Genomic DNA, 22039 nt, shown 5'->3' with positions numbered 1-22039 from the left:
CGCAGGAACACTCGGCGTACCGCCGGCCCGCTCTCGGCACTTAGGGAATGCTAGCAGGTACTCGCGGCACCGAGGGGGTCAGGGCGCCTGGCGCGTGCCTGGCACTCACTGGGCAATGGCCAGTGAATGAGCAGATGGGTCACCTCTTCAAGAGCGCTGGTTATAAGCCTCACAGATCCGGCTCAGCTGAACCAGCTGTGTTGTCCTGAACTCAACTGAATTTCTCCCTAAGACTTTGAGGCTCATTTGTAAAATAAGGACAGTATCACCCACACCTCACAGAGTGTCACCTGTGATACCACACCTGCCATTGCATAACCATGTCCTCAATTAATGGTAGTCACGGTCACAGCCAGAAGCCAGAGCCCATGCCTTACGCAGCACTCCTGTCTTACCCTAGGGACCGCTGAGGCTCAACACACAGACTTCATGAGTAATGTCTGCATTTCAAAATAAAATGTAATTTATTTGGATTAGCCCTAAATATCGTCCACTTCAAAGCAACTTTTCTTGCAAAGCCTACATGGGGAAATTAACCACATAACATGCAATGATGTGAATGCTAATGATCCTGAAGTCTTGTCAGGGCTTGTCAATTTTTTTTTCCATTAAGAATAGCCCTCAGAAATACAAACAGACCTCCCTGGAAAAAACATGCTACTTTCACACGCTCAGCTTTTCACCGACACGGGCAATTCCGTGTGAGCCTGGGGAAGGTACGGAGCACACCGTGCCGCCTTGCACCAGCCTAGCACGGACCGTCCGGGAATACAAGTGAACAGCACAGAATGGGGCGTCGCCGGGTATGGAGGTTTGCTCTTACCTTCGCTAGATTTCTTGGGCACTTGAAACTTGACAAGAAGCTTCTTCAACTGCTCTCGCACTGTCGCCGCTCTGACAAGACCCTTGTAATTCAGGAAATGTTCCTGACACCACTGAGAGCTTTTATTGTGCTATAGGGCAACCCAGACAGAGGGGGAGTGAGAGAAACGCAGACAAGTTCTCGACCACGGCTACACCGCAAGGTGCCCTGTTTCCTCTTCCCCCTTTTGCTTACTCGGTGGGACAAGATCGTCCCACCCTAATGGTCCCCGTTCTGCCCCATCTCCCTAAACAGATGCTGACCGCCATGCGTACCATCTGACTGCTCTTCCTTCTCGCTTCCTGTGCCAAAGGGCAAAGGAGAACTTACTGACAAGCAGAGTTGTTTTCAATCTGAAATACCCACCCGAGTGGTGCGAATTATCAGAAAGACCCACTTCCCTGTGGGTCTTTGTAAATTAACTTTGAGCAACTTTGAGTTCATCATTCCAGGAGACTACAGGTGAGCAATGATACTTGCCAATTTAGAAATAATTTGCAAATTACTATTATTTATCCCCAACATATGGTTTTTCTATCAACAGTGCTTATTCTATATTCTTAAGTAGGATCATTATGTCTTAGATTAAATTACTGCTGTGGGGATGTACTCTGAAATTCTACTCTAAGCCAGAAAGGAAAGCATTTTAAAGAAGAAAATATCATCCACAGGAGATTTTCCAAGGAAAATACACTAATGTGATATAGACGTGCGCCCACTTTCCACCAGCAGAGCGAGCTTCAGAGTGCAGACAGCACACTGTGCTCATACAAATGAATTCTAACTCCCATAACTCATAATTCATGATCTCAGTAAGCGATCAGGCTTTTCTGAAGACTGTTCATTAAATGAATAATCTTCCTTAGATCACTGGTGAAACAAAAATTTAGTATTTCTCCTCTTCTAAGAAAATATTTAAGAAACAAATACAAGATACTGGAAGTCTGAAAGATCTAATTTCCCCCTCCCACCATTTCCTTTACATAAGAGGTTTCTTATGGTTTTCATCATCTTTAGAGCTCTCTTCTTAGCAATTTTTGGTGAGACTCTTAAGCTGTATTATTTGCTAAGTTTTACAAAACGTTAAGAGTATTACAGAAAAACACAATAAAAATTAACACTGCCTATAACTAAATACGGGTAGGGCGTGTGAACAGACACGGGTCCTCACCACACGTTCCTCACAGCCGGTCCCCGTTGACTCACAGAGACCGCTTTGAAGATTGAACTCAACACCACACACTCTTGGCCTCACTTATTTGGCAGAAAATAAAACCGGGCTTGCTATTCAGATGTCTGCTAGTGCCGTCCAGCAGCACCAGTGGGTGTGAGACGGTGGGGAGAGGGCGGAGGCCGAGCCGCCAGCCTGCTGCTAGCCATCGGCATGCTGCTAGCCATCGGGGGCAACCAGAGGCGACTTCTGTGTTCCTCCAGGCAAAATGGCACCACAAACCCAGGCAGGGACCCCACACATGGATTAGAAGTACTGGCAATAATCTAACAGAAAAATACCGAGGTCTCTAGGCCACTCCTTTATAAACTTGACCTTCTGGAATCCTCACTCCTAGATCACCTTGAGTGGGGTGGAGGGGCCTTTCGAGTGGTAGCTGTACTTACTTTGATAAATGCTTCATACACATTGAGCATAGTGAGATGATCACCCTCCTCCACAGCAAATTTTCGGTGCACTCGAATCTGGAAAGAATAAAGTAACATTTAGAAGTCAACTCCTGTGAGCCTCTGGTACAGGGAGGTAACATTACATGCTGAATAGCTCGCGGCCTGCAGAGTCTAAAAGACCTGGTCTGCACCAGCTCTGGCTCCGCCATCTCCTGAAAACCTCAGATTGGTAACGTACCCGTTCTCGGCCTCAACTTCCTTATCTGTAAAACTGGGATTATTAAATCTATCAAGACTGCTGCGGAATTAAGATGATTCACTATGACACCTGCCAGAAGTATTAGAGAAATGTTAGTGTTCTTGTCTCTCTCCTCCTCTATCCAGTCAATACCATCTCTTTCAGAAGAACCCCTCCTCGCCCCCCACAGCCCTAGGAGAATATAAGTTCCGGGAGGGCAGGGGGCCAGCTGTCTGGCGCGTGCTAGACATTCTGTATTCGGGGGCTACCGCCAGCCGCACAATCCTTTCAGACGTCCCTCAATTTTCTTTTCTGTAAGATCCTGGGCAACACCACCCTGCTCTCATGAGTTCAAGAAACAGCCCAGATGATACATACATAAGCACACAAATATACTTAGTATCTCTAGAATTTTCTCCTTGCATCAAATACCACACGCTTAACCAACCTACCTAGCCACCCTCCTGCCTTCCATCCGTTCCTTCGTTAAGAGGTATTTACTGAGCACTACTAGAGGCCGGGCGTCGTTCTAAGCATTTGGGAGGTCGCAGTGAATCCAACAGCGGTGGAAGCCAAAACCAAACAAGCAAACCACACAAATATATGGTACAGCAGGTGGGAGGACGGGCTAGAGAACACAGCAGAGGAGAGACTGGGCCGGGGCGGGGGAGGAATGCTGCAATTCCAGACAGTGGCAAGGGCCTCAGGCTCCTCATCTTACAAAGGAGTCTGTCTGCTCTGAGGGAGGATTGTCAGAAGGGTTAAGAGAAAAGCAAACAAAAAAACAAGGGAGAAAATGGATTTAACCACCAAGCACGGAGGCAGGAAGGTATAATCTATCATGTTACGACTGTCAGGAAAAAGACAAGCACCTGTAAGAAAGTCCAAGTTCAGCTCCTGCGTGTGCAAGGCTGCCACATCTCACTCTTCCCACAGGAACCGGCCCCGATCTCACCCTGGCCTGCCTGTCAGGGCGCCTCACCTCCGGGGTGGTCTGCGTAGCCCAACTTCTCCAGTCTCCCCGGCGCTCGCTCCTTCAGACATCTCTGGTGCCGGGCCTTGGGCAGAGCCCTGCCATCTCCTTGGCTTGGAGTACCCCTCCACCACCACCAAAATCGGCCTGCTGTGCCCAGGCACGACTCCTTACGTCACTAGTGTGCCACCAGGTCGCTGCCGGAGAAGCCTGCAGGCCAGTTTCCCTTATGGGGAGGTCAGCAGGTCACAGTTCAGACCGGGGGCTCCAGACTGTGAAAGGCAACTGCCCCATGGCTGTGCAATCACAAACGAGTTACCTGACCTTCCGGTGCCTCCACCTCTAAAAATGATGAGAAGAGTGTTTACCTCCCACGGTTATGGGGAAGACACTAGGGAATACGATGCACCTAAAATGTCTGGCACGGTGTCAGGCACACGGCAAACACTCAGAACACAAGTGGATCCCATCTGCCCAGCCAGTGGTCCCCGGAGAGTTTCAACAAGGGGAGCCCACAGGGAAAGAGACCGGTATGAATGGCTTGGGGAAGAGGCTAGACTTACTGCCTGAGACTTCTGGTTTGAGGGGACCACAAAGATATTCTGGATTTGCATCATAGCTGCAATGCTTAGAATTTCCTGAGAACAGCCAAAATTTCCTATAAAACAAAAAGCATGTTTCATTTCAAATATGCACTGTCAATGAGAAGTGAAAGACATTTTGTTATTTTCTTACACCATACTACAAACCTAAAGTCATATATTTATATACAGTTTGATTGTTTAGTTGTAGCATATCAACCCTTTACCCTGCTGAATGTAATGTCCCATAAGTGGCCCAGATGAACGGAGGCCCAGGAAGACTCTGAGAAAGGGGCTGCTACACTAGGCAGCTGGGACATCAAGGACTCTCGCTGTGCACCACGGTGGGGCCAGAGGAGCCGTGTCCCTAAGGGCAGGTTCACTCCACACCTGTTCCCTACTCCCATCGGAACAGCTAGGATCCTGGCCAAAATCCAAGAGGGAAAGGAGGGGCAGGGATTATGTGGGTTGTGTCCCTTCTGCAGTCTCTCTCTTCCTGGACCCTTCTCTGGGGCGACCTCACTCCTGACAGGGCTCACCTGACCCAGCGAGCCTAAGGCATGCTTAGACCAGGGCAGCACTCCGTGAGCAGCAGCTGCTCACGCCTGGGAACAGGGTCTGCAGCCGTCGGCGCACCGGGGAACTGGACGATGACAGTGAATTGCCCATCTGTAGTCCTCCCCACGGCTTCCTGCCTCATGGCTGACACGCTCCCCCACCCGAAACTTAAAAAGAGTCCTGTTTCTCAATGTAAGCCTGAGGTCATCTGGATGTTTCAAAACTAAAGCTACCTCTCACCATGCTTAGTCTGAAATACAGCTCTGTAAATTGCTGGTGAATCTAAAAGTTAGCCAAAGCAAGAAAAAATTCTAACTTCCTTTCCTGGTAGGGGTGGTGGGTAGATGATTCTGACCTGACCTCTAACTTATGAACTTTCGCCCCTTACTCCTTTTCTCACAAACATCTGAAGGCGTCAGGGAAGTTGGGCCCCTTGTATGCTGGCAGTGGGAGTACAAAGGGGTGTAACCTCTGTGGAAAATAGTATGGTGAGGCCTCAAAAAATTAAACATAGAATTATTGGATGATCCAGCAATTCCACTGAAGTATATACCCAAAAGAAGTGAAAGCAGGGACTCCAACAAATGCTTGGATGCCAATGCTCACAGCAGCCCTACTCAGGATAGCCGGAAGGTGGAAGCAACGCAAGTGTCCATCGACAGATGAACAGTATATACACACAGTGAAATACTAGTCAGCCTTAAAGAGGGGCATTCTGACATGGGCTACGACACAAATGAACCTTAGAAGACAGTACGTTGAGTAAAATAAATCTGTCACAAAAGGGCAAATATTGTAGGATTCCACTGAAGGGAGGTTCCCAGGATCCTCAAATTCATGAAGACAGAGTAGGAGGGTGGCTGCAGGGCTGGCGGGAGGAGGGAATGGGGAGTTGGTGTTTAATGGAGACAGAGTTTCAGTTTGAAAAGATGAAAAAGTTCTGGAAATGGATGGTGATAAGGGCTGACTGACAATGTGAGTGTACTTAATGCCTCAGAACTGTACACTTAAAAATGGTTAAAATGGTAATTTTATGTATTTTTTACCATAATTTAAAAAAAAAAAAAAACTTCTTTGTTTAAAAAAATAAAACAGGCGTCCGATCTATGCCCCCCAGGAAAACAAAAGCGTTTACTGAATTAATTAATGGTGACTGACACAGAATCCCCAGTTAACAACATGCCCCAAATCAGACAGCGTTAGAGGAAAGCTCCTTCACTACTCGGAATATATCATGCCCTTCCCCAGGGTGCACAAAATTCGAAGAACTAATCCTTTGACAGAATCAATGAGAACTATTGGTCTCTACCTACCTGATTCAAGCAGCATCTTTGCAAACATGGGATTCAAAGGAAACTCTGCGATTCTCATGCCAAGCGGTTCAGTTAGGCGACAGTCTTTGTCCAGACCTGCCGTAAGAACAAGAACAACAGAAATCAGAAGGCCTGTACCATTGTGTTGGAAGATGTACGGTTATCAGGAGGATAAACGATGATGTACACTAGGAAAAGGTGTCCAAAAGATGAATCATGCTACCAAACTCAATCTTACATCAGAGTGCTGTTACATTAAAAGAAAAGACCCCCTCTGAGCTCCTGAATAGCCAATTTTGAAAAATTGATACTTCTAATAGCTTCTATTCAAGGACTTCACTCCAAGGAAACAGCCCTGCAGCCTCCTCTCGCTCCCCACTCTCCTCACCCACCCCAGAGACTGCTCCTTCCAAGTGCAAATGCAGATGTCCCAGGAGGGCATCCCACGCCCTCCACTCCCACACTATGAGAGCGATTACAAGGCCAGCGACTACAAATCTAAACGTCTGCCCAGATCTCCCTTGGATGGCAATACCAGAACCGTTCATCCAACTGCCTCCTGGGCAGTTTACTAAACTGGATGGACTCCAATTCCCCACATCCCTCCTTGCCTCTGTGCCACTAGCCAATATCCAGGTATGGGATTCCGGAGACGCTATTGTTTTATTGCCATTCAGACTATTCCCAAGATGTACCATTAAAACACATGCTGCAGAGCTCAGAGTAAGACAGGAAAGGTAGTTTCTCTTCTGTTCCCATATAATCATCTCTTGAAAGGTGACAATTCAGCTTGTACCTGTAAATTAAGTTGGCTGGTTCCCCCTGCCTTCTCCAGCTTACTTAGGACAGTGAAGAAATAGAAAATATTTCAACTTTCATTCTGTTGGATTAGAGGCAAATCAATCCAGATGAAAACCTTCTATGTTGTCAGAGTTCTCTCATACTCATTACAGACTACCCCAGGAAACCCTGCTTTCAGGGTCCTATCACATGCCTGAGAACAGGGATGGGAACCCATTCCACCACACTCACTCTGGGCTGACTTGAGGCAGACCCAGCTAAAGGCCTTTTAATTCACTTGACGATCTTTTAAATCAGTAATTGGCTATTCCTTTGTGGGGAAGTATCACAAATGTAATGAATGAAGATGGACCCCATCTTTTGAGTTAAAAAAATTAACTCAAAAAGGAGCACAGCCTTACTACATGTAAGAGCTAAAACTACAAAAACTTTTTAAAGAAAACCCAAGAGAGATCACCACGCCCATGGGTTGGGCAACGGTTTCTTAGGTAAGACACCAAAAGCACAAGCAACAAAAGAAGAAATACATATACTGAACTACATGAAAACGTAAAACTTTTGCACTACAAATACCATCAAGAAAGAAGAAAAGCCAACCACAGAATGAAGTATTTACAAGTCACAGATCTGTTAAGAAACTTATACCCAGAACACATAAAGAACTCCTCCAACTCAATAATAAAAAGACAGTACCCCAAGTAAAAATGGGCAAAGGATTTGAATAGACATTTCTCCAGAGAAGATCTATGAGTGGCCAATAAGCACATGAAGAAGTGCTTTACCACCATTAGTCATTAGAGAAATGCAAATCAAATCCACAAGATACCACTTCATTCCCACTGGGATGCCTACAACACAGAGGACAGATAACAAGTGTCGGCCACTTGCTATCATGTGAAGCAAGTGGAACCCTCATACCCTGCCGGTAGGAATGTCCACCAAGAACTAGCACATAAATGTTTCGGCAGCATTATTTACATTAGCCAAAAAGGGGAAACAACCCAAATGTCCATCAACTGCTCACTGGCTAAGGATATTATGTGGCATATCCAATCCATGCAATGCTACATTATTCAGCAATAAAGAGGAATGAAGTGTCGACACATGCTACATACAACACGGATGAACCTTGAAAACATCATGCTGAGTGAAAGAAGCCAATCACAAAAGACCACAGATTATATGATTCTATTTATGTGAGATTCCAGAATAGGCAAGTCTATAGAGACAGAGATTAGATCAGTAAATTGCCTGGGGTTGGGAAGAGGGGAAAGGGAGTGGGGAGTGAGCATTCATGGGTACAGGGTTTCTTTCTAAGGTGATGAAACTGTTCTAAAATGTTCTAAACTTGGGGTGATGGTCGCACAACCCTGTGAATATACTAAAAACCACTGAACTGTACACTTTAAATGGGTAAACTGTATGGTATGTGAATTATACCTCAACAAAGATGTTAAAAACAAACAAACAAAACAATCTCAAAGGACAAAACCTCCACCGAAACTTACTACCAAACCAGACATTATGTTCCCTTGGGGCAACATTCACAGAAGTTAGGTACCTCCTCAACAGGTGAATTCAAGGCTACAGTGTTCTCTATCTTAAACACTACGTTTTTAAACAAGAGAATAGAGGTTCTTCCAAAGCATGGTGTTTCCTTGCCCCAAAGAATTCCACAGGCTGGTCATCGGCCCAATTCTCCACAGGGAACTCCAGGAATGAAATGAGGGGAAAAAGGGAGAGAACACTAAGCCAGAGGTTTTAGGATGGGGTGGAGGGACTGAAAAATAGCCCTGGAGAGGTAACATCTGAAATACTGGTAGGGAATCTTCTAGATGTCTTTCAGGAGTGCAGCTCTAATGATGGTTATTAACAGCTCCTGATATACCAACACGCTTTATAAATTCATTGTCCTAACTGGGATTCATGTACTATTAATCTAATTATGGTCCCACCTTTTTATTTCCATGAAGCTTAAGGGTTGTTAAGAGGATTATATATATGGGGAGAACCAGTCCCATCCCTGAAGATACTAAGGAACCCTAACGTGAATACAACCTAACCAACACCATCTATTAGTAAGCAGATCAGAGAACACATAAGAGACAGGCGTACCTCCCAGAGCATAGAGTAACTCCAACGCTTGAACCATCGACTGGGCTGGGGGGGGCTGTAAAAACATAAAAATCCTCCTAAATTAATTTCTTCAGGTAACAGACTAAAATGTGACTATTTCCTGCTCAAATCCACTCTTCCCTCTTATGTGCCCCATACATACCAGCCTCCGTGCTTGTGTTTCATGCCGGTGCCCTTGAAATGCCCTTTCTCTCCTCAGCATCTTTACTACTATTTGGTCTTCAATGTCAGCTTGATTAAACATTGCCCCTTGGAGCCCTCCCTCCTGCTCCCCTCCACCAGAAGTGATGGGTCCCTACCTTGAACAACCTTCCTGTTTAGTCCTACACCCCCATCAGACACTTCTGATTTTGTCCTTCACAGTCTCAACCTTCTACTCCAGCAGCCCTGGTGGGTAACACTGCACCAGGCCTCGCCCACAGGGGGCAACTGACATACGCAGAATCTGAATTTCTGAAAAGAGAGAATGCTAGGCAATCTGACCTTAATTTAAGCAAAGCTGCTATTGTGATCTTCGGTCTGATTCTCTGGATCCAAATCACATCTCTGGTATTTTCACCTAAACACACACTGACTAGTATTTCTCTCTAGCCTCATCTGATTTGGGACCATATGCGAACGTTTTAACATAATTGGAAGGACTGCATATGTATAATTTTAGTTTGTTTTTCTGCATGGTTTTCTGTTTTCATTGTTTGTTTGTTTGTTAACCCAGAGAAACTTCACAGTGATTACTTGGGATGGCTGCATAATGTTCCAACAAGGTCATACTCCATAAAATACACAATTGTCTTCCTCCTGGGCAACTGAGTTGTTTTCAGTTCTTTGCTACTTTAACTAACACTGCTAAATAAACAAAATTATATGTGGCCTGTGATTTCAACTGTAAAAAAAACAAAACAAAACCACAATTTCAGGAGAAAATAACCAGAAGGGAATATATGAAGATGAATTTGTATGTATTTTCCTCATTCTTCAGTTGTCCAAAAGTTTATGATTTTCATTATTCTATTTAAAAATTTAATATACAATGATACTATAAACATGATCATGCCATGTACGTTCTTTTCCTCTTTTTCTCAGGAGAAATTTCCCTGAGAAGAAATACCAGGCGTTTCTAAGCCTCATAAAATAACATCAGAAAGCCCTCCAGGACTGAAGCCGAGGATGAAACCGCCTTCCCAAACTGTGTCAGCTTTGGACTTTCTCCTTTTTCTTCCTGTTTGATCACTTAACTAATGTGAAGTGGTACCTTACAGCTATTTCAGTTTGCACTTATTTCTCTTCTAGAGAAGCCAAACATGTTCCAATGTTAGTTTACTATTTGTGTGGCTTCCTTTCCTTTAGCTCTTTCTTCAGTGGATATTTATTCCAAATGATGCTTGAAAAACTGCAGTTCTCGAGATGCTGATATATCATTTTTGCCATTATATGTTTTCCTTTCATCTTAGACGGGAGGCTTTTCTGAAGCTTTTAATTTGCATATACTGTTTACCTTCTCTATAATTTCTTGCATACACCCATAATCAAAGAGTATATTTTTTCCATACTTATGATAAACACACAGTTGTTTTCTTTGGGAGAGAGACTGATATTTTCTATTACTTCATTCACCTAGTTCATCACGACATATATGACATGAGGGACTTTATTATCTGAGAATCCGGGCTTCTCACACCACATAACAATGCAGCTGGGATAGAACAAGAGATAAAACGCTAGTCTTCAAATCATAAAAATTCAAGAAGAAAATATGACTGAATGTTTACTAACTGACCTAGATGTGGGGAAGTGCTTCATAAGGACAAGAATAACAGAAGACATCAGAGAGACAGAGATAGAAAGATTTTACTGTGGAAATACTTATATGTCTGCACATTAAAAAAAATAAAAAAACAATAAAATACAAATAACTAAAAAACCATTTGCAAGAAATACTATAAACAAAGATTAATGTCTTTAATAATTAAAGGACTCTTAAAAACCACAATAAACACTAATTCTAACAGATAAATGGCTTAACAATTCAGAAGAAATATAAAGTGGACAATAAATGTTTTTTTTTTTAAACTGTCTTTTGAGAAATCAAATAATAAGGTACAGATATTTGTCCTCCCTTCCCTTCTCCCTCCTGACATCAACAAAGAAGCAAACCTCTAAAAGAAAGTACCACGGCATGGCAGAGGCACTGTGTGGGGCAGCGTGCGCTGCTGGAGCTTACAGCAATCTGGCCACACAGCAAGGATGTACAAAACACTATGGCTGTTTGACCCAGTAATTCTACTCCAGGGACCTGCCCCAGGAAATAAGCAGAAGGGCAATCAGCCACGAGGACGTCCGCCGCAGCTCTATCACAGCCCTCCTGGCTCCCCCAGCTGTGACACTCCCTCACGGAGACCTCCACACACTCGCCGTCCCGGATCTCCCCACCTCCTGACCTGGTGAAGTCCTACTTGGGTTTCAGGTCTCACTCCGCACAAGACTAACCAGGCTGGGGGCCCTTCCTTTGTCTCAGAGCACTGGACCCACGCACGGCAATTACCCACTTACTTGTCATCCACCCCCCCCAGGCAAGAACAGGATTTGTGTCTGCCCTGTCTGGCCCTGCTCCCCCATACCCTGCACGGGGCCTGGTCCAAAGTAGGCACACGACACACGAGCTAAGGGGAAATTAAAAAAAAAACAAAAACAAAACCAAAAAGTGATGCATTCTAATCTTATGTCCCGACATTTGCCCGTGGGCATTCCAGAGAGAAGGCAGGACTTACCGACATGAAGTGGAACCTGAGGACGTTGTCGATCCCTAGCGCTTTCAGCTGTAGGATGACAGGCGCCAGATTGCTACGCTGCATCTCAGGGACGGTGCATTGAGGCAGCTTGTCAAAGGCTTCCTCTGAGGATAAGAAATCAGAACTATTTGGGGTCAAATGCCACAATCAAACGCAATCATCATGATGCCCACGGGACAGTTTTCCTTCTCTAAAGAGAGGCTTGAAGACTCTAGGATCAGATGCATATGATATCACAACACAGAATAGTTTCACGTTTAGAAAAGACCATTCTATTTAAAAGGTACCTTAGCAGTTTATATCTTTATAAATAACATATCTTTATACAAGTCTGTTCTTTTACTTTAGGATGCTTTTTTAATGTGCTTTTTGTCAGCAGAACGTGAAATCAAAGCCACAGGTATGTGCTGGATCACGACTGGCACCCAGGCCCTCTGCTTGGGGCTGCAGTAAGTCTGGAAGGCAAGACCTGTAACTATAAGCAAAGAACAATCTCAAAGTAAATCACCAAAATGGTAACCAGAATATAAGAAAAGACCAAATCTTACAAAGAGCAAAAGTTGTCCAAATCTAACTTTTAAAACCAACGAGCCAGGCCCGCATCACACTCAAAATCTGGTCACCAAACAGATCAACGAATGCTTACATGCCCCATCAGGAACAAAAGGTGACCTCCAACAAGAAAAAGCACCACAAGGCATAGAGGTGCCAAGATGGGAGGGGCAGGAGAGGGGGTAGGGAGGAAGAGACCCTGGAGGCCTTTTCATAAAAGCCTGACAAACAGGGCGGTGAGGAGGGCGGGGAGAGGGAGGAAGGGATTAAATCACTTTGGTATATATTCAGAAAGCTTATAGATTATATACAGAAGGCTCCATCCACAAAATCCCTCTCACATCAGTCAACATTTTAACTGCACACCCTCCTTAAGTCGAGGCTGGCCCAACCTCCATGCAGATCATAAGGCTTTTGTTAACTAGAGAAAGAAAACAACAAGAGGTGTCATGAAGAAATAGCACTATCACTGAAGAACTTTTTCAAAAAGGTTGTGAGTGAACAGATAACCAATGTTCTGTGGACCAACTGATACAAATGGCCACAGGCACGGGTCTAACTGGGAGATACTGAAGAACAAGCAACAGCAGGAAGTTCCAGATGGAACATTCCTTTTGAGTTTCAAGAGCATTTGGGGGATAGCTTTTTGGTAGGATAACCACATTTTCCAAGCATACTGCTGACAGAGGGAGAATCGATGTTCTCAGATACCAGGACGACCCTGCTGAGAAGCCGCTCACAGGAAACAGTGCTGCCCAAGAGTTAATGACATTCAATTAAACTCTACTGAAGACCAAGTGTGTGAGGCCCTGGGCCAGGAGCAGCAGAAACAGCCTCCAGAAGCTTCAGTGATATGAAAGGGCCTAGAACCAAGACCAAAAACGGTCACCTCCAAGGCCAGGTCCCAGTGAACAGTCCTCCTGAAGGAGAGTGGAGGCTCAGGGAAGGAGGAAACACAGTCATTGCAAAAAGGCATGTGAGGTCACTTCATGAGGGAGTTGTCATTTGAGAGAGGATTTGAAGGATAAGGGGGATCTGTTGGGCGGAGGAAACAGCCCAAGGAAAGGTATCAAAGATATGAGATGTGGATGTAGAAAAACAGAAAGTGCGTTTAGGAAGAGCGGAGTGCAGTTGGGATGCAGTGTAGGGCAGGTATGTGGATAGTGGGAGAACATAAGCCAGGAAAAGTCCTGGAGGATTCTGGGAAACAGTTCAGGGTCTGAGCACATAGCACCCTGCTCAGGACTACACTCTGTGAAAGCTCATCTGAAAGCCAGTCAGACAAGAAAGCCTAGAGGCTGGATGCTAGTGTACCCCATTACTGTCAGGTGGGCCCTACCCAACCCCACTCCACTAAAACTTCTCCTGCTAAGGAGGCTGGTGACCTTTCAACCAAATTGACCTATCTTTAGTCTGCATTCTGTGACTTTATTTCTTTGGAGGATGAGATATGCGTGCCATTTCCTCTTTAAAAATAGCCTGAGTTCCTCAAAAAGTTCAACATGTATGACCCCACAAATTCCACTCCCAGGTATATGCTTAAAAGAATTAAAAACAGGTACTCAAAACACAATTTCATAGTACCAGCTATTCACAAAAGCCAAAAGGTGGAAATAATCAACTGATGTATAGATAAACTAATTGTGGCATATCCATCCATGAACTATTATTTAGCCATAAAAAAGAATGAAGCACTGGGGTACCTGGGTGACTCAGTCGGTTGAGCGGCCAACTCCTGATTTCAGCTCAGGTCATGATCTCAGGGTTGTGAGACTGAGCCCCAAGTTGGGCTCTGTGCTGGGCGGGGGCCTGCTTGAAATTCTCTCTCTCCTTCTCCCCCCTGCCCCCAACCCCCCTCTCCTTCTCTTAAGAAAAAAAAAAAAAAAGAATGAAGCACTAATATAACAGAGATGAACCTGGAAAACATTTAGCATTCATTACGCTAAATAAAAGAAGCCAGACACACAAGGTCTCATATTTATGATCCCATTTATACAAAATATCCTAAACGGATAAACCCATGGAGACAGAACAGACTGGTGGTCGCCAGGGAGGAGTGCAGAGAAGCTGCTTAATGGGTACAGAGTGAGGGAAATATTCTGAAACTAGACAGAGGCAGTGATGCACACTGCGGATGTAATTAAATCCGACTGAACGGTTTGATTTAAAATGGTTAACTTTATGTGATATGAATTGCACCTCAATACATTTGTTTTCAAGTATTCTGAAACTTTCTCTTCTTCTAAATTTCCAGATGCCTTTTAACCCTCGGTGCTCTCTTTCCTCTCCCATCTTTCCTCCTTATCGCCCTAGCCTCTGGCTCTGCCTGCCCCCTCCCATGGATACTCCCCTTACCTGCTTCCTCCCCACCACATACCTGTAACATTCCATTCCCTCTGCCTGGTGCTCTCCTTTCCCCTGGAGAACCACTGGGTGGCCAGTAAGATCAGGCACAAATGCTCAGTTGTGAAGCCCTCCCCGGCAGGATAACTCCCTGCGCTCTGCTTGCAAGGCTCATTCAGGTATGGCGACCCTATCACACCATAATATGCCGATCTGTTTGCAGGGCTGCCTCCAGCACCTGGCTGTCCACCACGTGCCCCCAGACCACGTCTCGCCTAGCCCAAGATCTCCAAACCCTGGCACAGTGGCTGGCCTACGGCAGGTGCTCTGTAAATATTCGCTACAAGAAAAAATAAGGACTGAACAAGGGTGATGGTTACCGGAAGGAAAGAAGAGACAAATGACAAAACCCCTGGATTTGGGAAGTGAGCGCAGATGGATGCTGGACAGAGGATTAAAAATAATGTGAAAATTAAAGCTGGACAACTGAGGAGAAATCTTGGTGCCATCACCCACAAAAGAGAGGCACAGAGAGAGAGAGACAGAGAGAGAAGCTCTGGACATATCACTGTCGAAGGCAAGGCTGCCTTCAAGCTGGAGAGAAAGTTCCCGAAGGGCTGAGATAGTCTTTACCATAATTTTATCTTGCTCCTTCAGAGCCTAGCATGGTGCCTGGCGCAGAGCAGGAGCTGAACAACTATTTGCTTTCTGTCAGTGGTCTCAGGACAGAGCCTGCCATTTTCACTCTGCAAAGATGCTCTGAACCAGGGGCAAAGATGGAACCCACTGTGAGGCCTCATAGGAGTCAGGATTCTCGTTCTTCCCAGAACAAGAAAGCAGCACGATAAGCTGACGGAAAGGTAAGAAAGACAGGACCTGAGACACGTGGCTCAGACTACAGGGAGGTCTACACCCAGACATTAGGCTGGGAATGGGGATGGCAATAACTGGGGACTCATGGGCCAACCTCGGCCAAGGGGAGCAGTAGCAAAGAGAGCAGCGGGGCCAAGGGACAGAGGGCCTGGTGGGGGGGGGTCTGGATTTTATGTGAAGTTCTGCACATGGGGGAAACATCTGTGATACTCTCCAGTGCTCAGACTAACTAGGAGCAAGTCAAAAGCCCTGAAGGAACGCCACACGAACCTGTATAAAGGCGGTAACATTTTCCCGAGCGGCTGCGGCCACCACGTCCTGCGCGCTGGTTGGCTGATGCCTGGGACACCGGGACCACCACCAAGCACTCAATGGCCGTCCTGGGATTGTAGGCTCGGAGTTTCACAAAGCCACAGTCGATCACATACACAATCCCACTGATGGTAATGGAGGTTTCGGCCACATTGGTGGCCACTATCACCTAAGTCCCCACAGCAAGAAAAGTAAAAAGAGAAGTTATTTGGTTCTTTTCACTTTTAAGAAATTACTCAAAATCCTAAAAGATTTATTAAAGATATGTCCAACAGTGTAGAATCTGTAAGAGGCAGTTTAATATACTGGAAAGAACAGGAGTTTTACGGTCAGGGTGCCCTGGGTTTGAATTCTCCAAGGTGTGACTTTGGGCAAGTTACTTAAATTCCTGCCAGTCCCTCATCTACAGAATATTCACCCCCTGCTGGGTTGTGGGGGCATCAAACGTGAAATATCCATAAAGCAATTACAGCTTGGTGCTTGGCCCATAATAAATACTCAACAAATGTTAGTTTTTGCCTTCTGCACAACTGAAGCAAATCACCACCTTGAACATCTTCATTCATTCATTCACTCACACTTGGAACTATTTTCTGAAGGTCTGTGCTTTGCAGGCGCTGTTCAAAGTGCTGGGCATGTATGAACAAGGAAGACAAGGCCCCTGTTCTCCCAGAGTCTGCATTCTAGTGTGTTTGGGTGGAGAAGCAGTGAACATAAACAAGCAGATAACCTCAGAGTGACAAATACCATGAACAAAATGCGAAAGAGCAGTAACACAACATTACATAGCATTTAAAGCGTTCCCTGTGTATTAATAATAGTGGGCTGTGCTACTTTGGATGGCCAGGGAAAGCCTCTCTAAACGAAGATTTTGAACTGAGGCCTGAGTAACAAGAGGCAGGCAACCCTCTAGAGATCCAGGCAGAAGAAAGAGTTCACAGAAAGGAGAAACAGGCAGGGAGGCCAGAATCCAGAGGAAGGACGAGATGAGGCTGGAGGACAGCAAGGGCCACAGATCACGTTCTGTCTCTGGGCCACTGTGAGGTGTTTACATTTTATCTCAAGTGCACCGGACACTGCCCCAAGGTTTCGAGAAGCAAGGAACACGTATAGATAGACAGCATTTAGAACTTTTTAAAGGCACTTTTATATCTATCATCTTATAAAAATCTTCCTACCATTTTTATACAGTAGACATTTAAGATTTTACACCAGAGAACCACCGATCCAAAGGTTCTTATTTATGTTTCACAGCTGAAAAAACTGGGCTTGAGGCTGAGTAACTCAACCAGGCGCAGAGTAACTCAGGCACAAAATCCAGGCCTCCTGACTGACTGGCCACAGTTCACATCTGGCGGGGCCGACTTGAGGTGCTTCATCCCAATGGCCATGAGGCTGAGCACCTTCTTCCAAGGGGTCTGAATTGGGAGTGGACCCTCAGACCATCCCTCACCTACTGTCCTCTCTGCCACTTGCTGATAAACAGCTACAATAAGCCAGCTTCGGGCTAGTTCTGTGCCTTCCTCATCTAATGGGAAGGAAAGCCAAGTAAGGCCCAGGGGGTGATGAGCAGGACACAGACTGGCTGCCTGCTGGTTCCTTCCAACCAGTGCTTCTCACCACACCCTCCCCCACCCCAATTTCAAGGCTAAATATTTTTAAGCCACACCCTGAATTAATTGATTTAAATTTGGCTTTATAGGCTAACTGATGTCTAAAACAAATGGTTTAGAAACCATTTGTAGTAATTTAGCTATTGTTCCTGACTGATCACAATTCACCCAGACAGTCGTTTAAGCCAAGCTAGCATTGTGCCGTGGGGAAATACTGAGCAGGTGGAAAGAGGCAAAGAGAAGTCACTTGCTCTGGTAATTACTGTCAGAGTGACCCTTCTGTGAGGCAGGTTTAGAAATCTCTACAACATACGATTTATTGTGTGCTTTTAGATCCACTGCACAGAAACACGGACTTAAAACTCTTAAAGAAACCTTCCCATTTAGCAAGTTTCACTTCAATTAAAAAAAAAGAAAATCTTCCCAGTGCAAGGAAAGGGGCACCAACACAACCCCAGCTGGCTGCAAACGGCCCTGGTCATCGGGTTAGTCTCACCTTTCTGACGCTGCGGGACACCCTTTCAAACACTTTCATTTGCTCAAAGGAAGGCAGTCCTGCGTACATGGGGAGAACCCGGAGGTGTCTCTTCATCCCAGTTCGACCCAGCGCCCGAGCCTGCTCAATCAGCATAGACACGACAGTCTCCACCTCTTCCTAAAGACACCCAACCAGGAAAAACCAAAGAAACCAAGATCAATCCAAAGCACATCATTTTATCAGACTTGAAAGAAAATGAAAATCGGGATCAGAGTTTTAATTGCGGTCAGATTCATGATTTCTAGTGTGACCACACTCTGCTTGGGGGTGGTTTTCAATCAAATGCTACTGAACAGCGGTGCCTATGGGGTGAAAATTTGCAAGTGTCAGATTCATTACTGAAATCGATACTATCTGCAGTGAACAGAAGAGCTCCTGATAAACAAAACCAAACCTATCTTACTTGGCTTTCATGTACTGTGGCCAAACAAAGCATGTCATACGTAAGGACAAGCCGTGACACATGCAATCACTAGAAGCTTTCCCCAGAAGAGATTACGGTACCGTGGAAAGTGTTGACAGTGGAAAAGATTATGGCGGGAGGGCAGTTCTGAACAGTGCTCTTGGGCTTGTTCAGTTGTCCTTCCAGAGATATGCCCACTAACCACCTCCAGGAGGAGCGGTATCAATGGGAAAGAGGCTTGCAGGAGCAACACACATGCACAAAATGTACCTAATGCAATATTTCATTGTGGTAAACAAAACAGCCACTGACTACATCATTTACTCTGGACTCAACTAATAAATTTAAAATATATTGAACCCTCTGCAGACAGAACAGCTGGGAACTAATGATTCCCTGACAACCTACTCAGTAGATGAATGACATCAATCCAAACAATTTTGTATGCAATTAAGTAAACACAAAACACAATAAAACATGAAATGAATGGCTAAGTAAAGGAACAGGCCCCTGTTTAATTTTGGTGCTGCCTTAACGTGTCCGTTCATCAGAGAAAATTCCAGTGGAATTACCTGTCCAGTCAGAAATGCTAGTATGTCTCCATCTCCCTCTGTCTGGTGAATTTTCATCACAGTTTCTACAGTCGATTTGATATAATCTGGAACAGGACTGAAAAGATGTACGAGATAAATTCATCACTAGACATGTTCATTAATTATAGATTAATTACCCTAATAATCTGGCAGCAAAGCTTCATGAAAGTTAGTTTGGGCCTGCCTGGCAGGTAAACAGTATATGAATAAATAAACATTCACTCCCTTTTCTTCTTTTTTTTAAAGGCAGCATCCAAAAGTAATCCATAATTACATGTATACCATGATTCTTAGCTTTATTTGCAAAGAAATAAAAACCCATGCAAATAAATGTGCTATCTTTAGCATGCAAAGATACCTGGTCAATGAAACTCAGGCACTGCGGTCCCAATGCCAAATCCCACACTTTCCACTTTCCCTCCTGACCACTAGCAACATGTCTGAGTAGGCTGTTCAGAGCTAATGGATATGCTATCCAGCAAGAAAAACTCACAAGTCAAACCCACAACTCTCCGGATTTATCAACCACTGTACCAGGCTCCTGGTCTTTGTCCAGTGACTAGGTAATTAGGATGGTCTCTTCCTATCTAAGGGGGCTCCTCCCAACCATGTCAACCAGGCCTTCCTGCTAAGATGTAGAGAGCTAAGAACAAATGATTCAAAGCATCACTGCTGCCCTCAGAGACAGGCAGTCTTGTAAACCCCAGTTCTGAAGACTATCAAGCCTCTTCCCTGTAATCTTGTTACCACTTTGCTCTTTCCAACTGAGCTACTGACCACAGACTCATAGAAATTTACACATCAGTGTCAAGAGTTTCAACTGCATTCAGCAGTGATACTGAGCAGGGTTCCAGAACATCCTATCAATGACAGGAGACACAAAACATGCTCCTCTCAGCAGTCTGATATACTGCCCTTGGGGCTGCAAGCAGATACAGTGGCTTCTCATTCCATAACTCAGGCCCAATTTGCTAATCACCATCATTAAAAATGCAAGTATACTTAAGGGTTGCATACTTTTATGGAATAAATCTGAATGATCCTACTCCTTTGGAGTAAAACTTAGTGCTTACTGGTTTCTAATTGTATTTAGCTTCTGGTTAGAATTTGAAAAAATGAAAACCTAAATAAAATAGGTGGAAGTTCCCTGACTATTCAAGTGAATACACACACACACACAAAATGTAAGTTATCATCAAACCTTTGTAGATAAAAGATATCCACTGGAAATGTTCGCCCTTCTACTGTAAGGATCACACAAGTATCCCTCGTTGGGTCATTGGTTTCATTCTGATTAAAGAAATCCCGAAATTTCTATTAAAAAAAAAAAAGAGTACTTCATTTCTCTCAAAAAAAAAAAATAGTTCACAGTAACTCACTGAAAGAAAGAAAATAATATAAAACTGGCAGAGCAGGGGGTGGGTAAGAGACTGGATATATACATAACACAGACTATGGGTTACAAAATAACTACTAAAAATCCTATTTTTTTTAATTATTGCAATTTTGAGGAATCACACTTCAATGCCAGACTCTTTACTAAGGTTTGATAAAATGCAGGTTAGAATTCAAAACTGTATTATTCACTAATGCATCTGGGTCAACATGTAGCTGTGGTATTACTTTTCTTTTTTTTATCCCCTGTATCTTATTAAAGGTGTGATTCAAATTAAATACAGATTAAATCAGGTTGATGTGTAGTTTTAATCAGAAAAGCACGTATCTGACCACACAAGGTTATCAATGTATAGAGAGAACTTGCATCTCTAGGAACGCTAGGTACAGCCCTAGTACTGCAGCTGCAGACGCACACAGGTTTACCACAACCTCCCCAGACTGCAGGCCGGAACAGTGTCTCCCCCACCCCCCATGCCCTGTGGCAGTTAGCACACCACCCCGTCTGGGCAGGTCGCCCAGTATGCACTTGCCCGGCACTGCCACAGTACCCTGAGAAGTAGCTCCTGGCAGCCCCTCCAGGACAGGTGGCTACGCCTTCTTCGACGGCACACTTGACCGCCAGACTGGCAGACTACGGGGAGGCCTGGCACGAGAGCTCCGGCCGAAGACGGGACAGGGAGATTCCACTGAAGATCCCCTCACGGGGAGCCTGACCCCAGATACACAGAGACGCTTCTGTGCAGGGGGGTGAGTGCCAGAGGGGAAGCTGCTGTGTCGGTGGTGGAGGGACATGGAAATCCTGCTGGGGGGAGTACGTCATCGGAGCCCCACCGGTGATATTCCACAGTCCCCCTGAGGCCTGGCTGGGCATCGCTTTCTGTTATCCTAGGAGGTCTGGCTATGTGACCACAGTCCTGCCTCCTTCACTTCCCCGCGTATCCTTACTAACCATGCCGATGCCTGCTCCTGGACACCGGGAGCCCGGGGTGCACTGAGGACTGCATCGAATGCAGTGAATGGGCATGGAGGAGCACCTCTACAAGAGCTGACTGGACTGAACTACAGAATAATGGGGTGCGATATGCTGACCTCAAAGTTGTATCTGAGAAGAGTAAGCAAAGACGTAAAAGTGCATCATGCCAACAAAAGAACCGTGTTGTGCTACAAAGGACCTCCTGGCACCATTCTTCACTTCCCTTTTGGCTCAATTCGGTTCAAGTGACTTCAGCCCTCCTGTGTCCCGTGGTGTGCACAGCACAGGCAGGCTACAAGTGATATACGAACAAGTGAGAAGAGACAGCTCCCCCACACCCCAAAAGAGTGAATAATCTGGGGGGACGGGCACACCAAGAACCAATCATAACACAAACCGAGGCAGAATGACCACATAACCAGAAAAAAGTCAAAAGTTACTCAGCGAGAATGAAAGGTCAACGCTGAGCGGCTTTCAGGGAAGGTTTCATGGAGGCAGGAGTACCCCCTGGTGAAGCCTGAATGGACGAGGAAGACTATTACTGCCTGGAAGAAGAAGGGACAACCCTTC

The 22039-nt window shown here is 45.2% G+C and overlaps 1 protein-coding gene and 1 long non-coding RNA gene across 16 annotated transcripts in view; one reads left to right on the top strand and one right to left on the bottom strand.

Annotated features, from left to right (window-relative positions):
* The window catches only part of LOC144379288 (uncharacterized), a 1054371-nt gene that overhangs the window by 369677 nt on the left and 662655 nt on the right, over positions 1–22039 (top strand). The window lies entirely within an intron of this gene.
* The window catches only part of DHX35 (DEAH-box helicase 35), a 66072-nt gene that overhangs the window by 11005 nt on the left and 33028 nt on the right, over positions 1–22039 (bottom strand). For all 6 annotated transcript variants that reach the window (XM_078057184.1, XM_078057187.1, XM_078057188.1 and 3 more), the window contains 10 exons: positions 20300–20412; positions 19078–19174; positions 18061–18219; positions 15910–16120; positions 11851–11975; positions 9062–9116; positions 6146–6241; positions 4257–4351; positions 2480–2557; positions 824–953 (listed from right to left, as the gene is read on the bottom strand). In XM_078057184.1, coding sequence (XP_077913310.1) covers positions 824–953; positions 2480–2557; positions 4257–4351; positions 6146–6241; positions 9062–9116; positions 11851–11975; positions 15910–16120; positions 18061–18219; positions 19078–19174; positions 20300–20412 — 1159 coding nt within the window. The remainder of the gene's footprint in view (positions 1–823; positions 954–2479; positions 2558–4256; positions 4352–6145; positions 6242–9061; positions 9117–11850; positions 11976–15909; positions 16121–18060; positions 18220–19077; positions 19175–20299; positions 20413–22039) is intronic.

Source organism: Halichoerus grypus, chromosome 10 (genome assembly GCF_964656455.1).
Source record: "Halichoerus grypus chromosome 10, mHalGry1.hap1.1, whole genome shotgun sequence".
Taxonomy (NCBI): domain Eukaryota; kingdom Metazoa; phylum Chordata; class Mammalia; order Carnivora; family Phocidae; genus Halichoerus; species Halichoerus grypus.
Note: the sequence above shows the minus strand (reverse complement) of the source record. Positions and strands in the feature narration are given on the sequence as shown.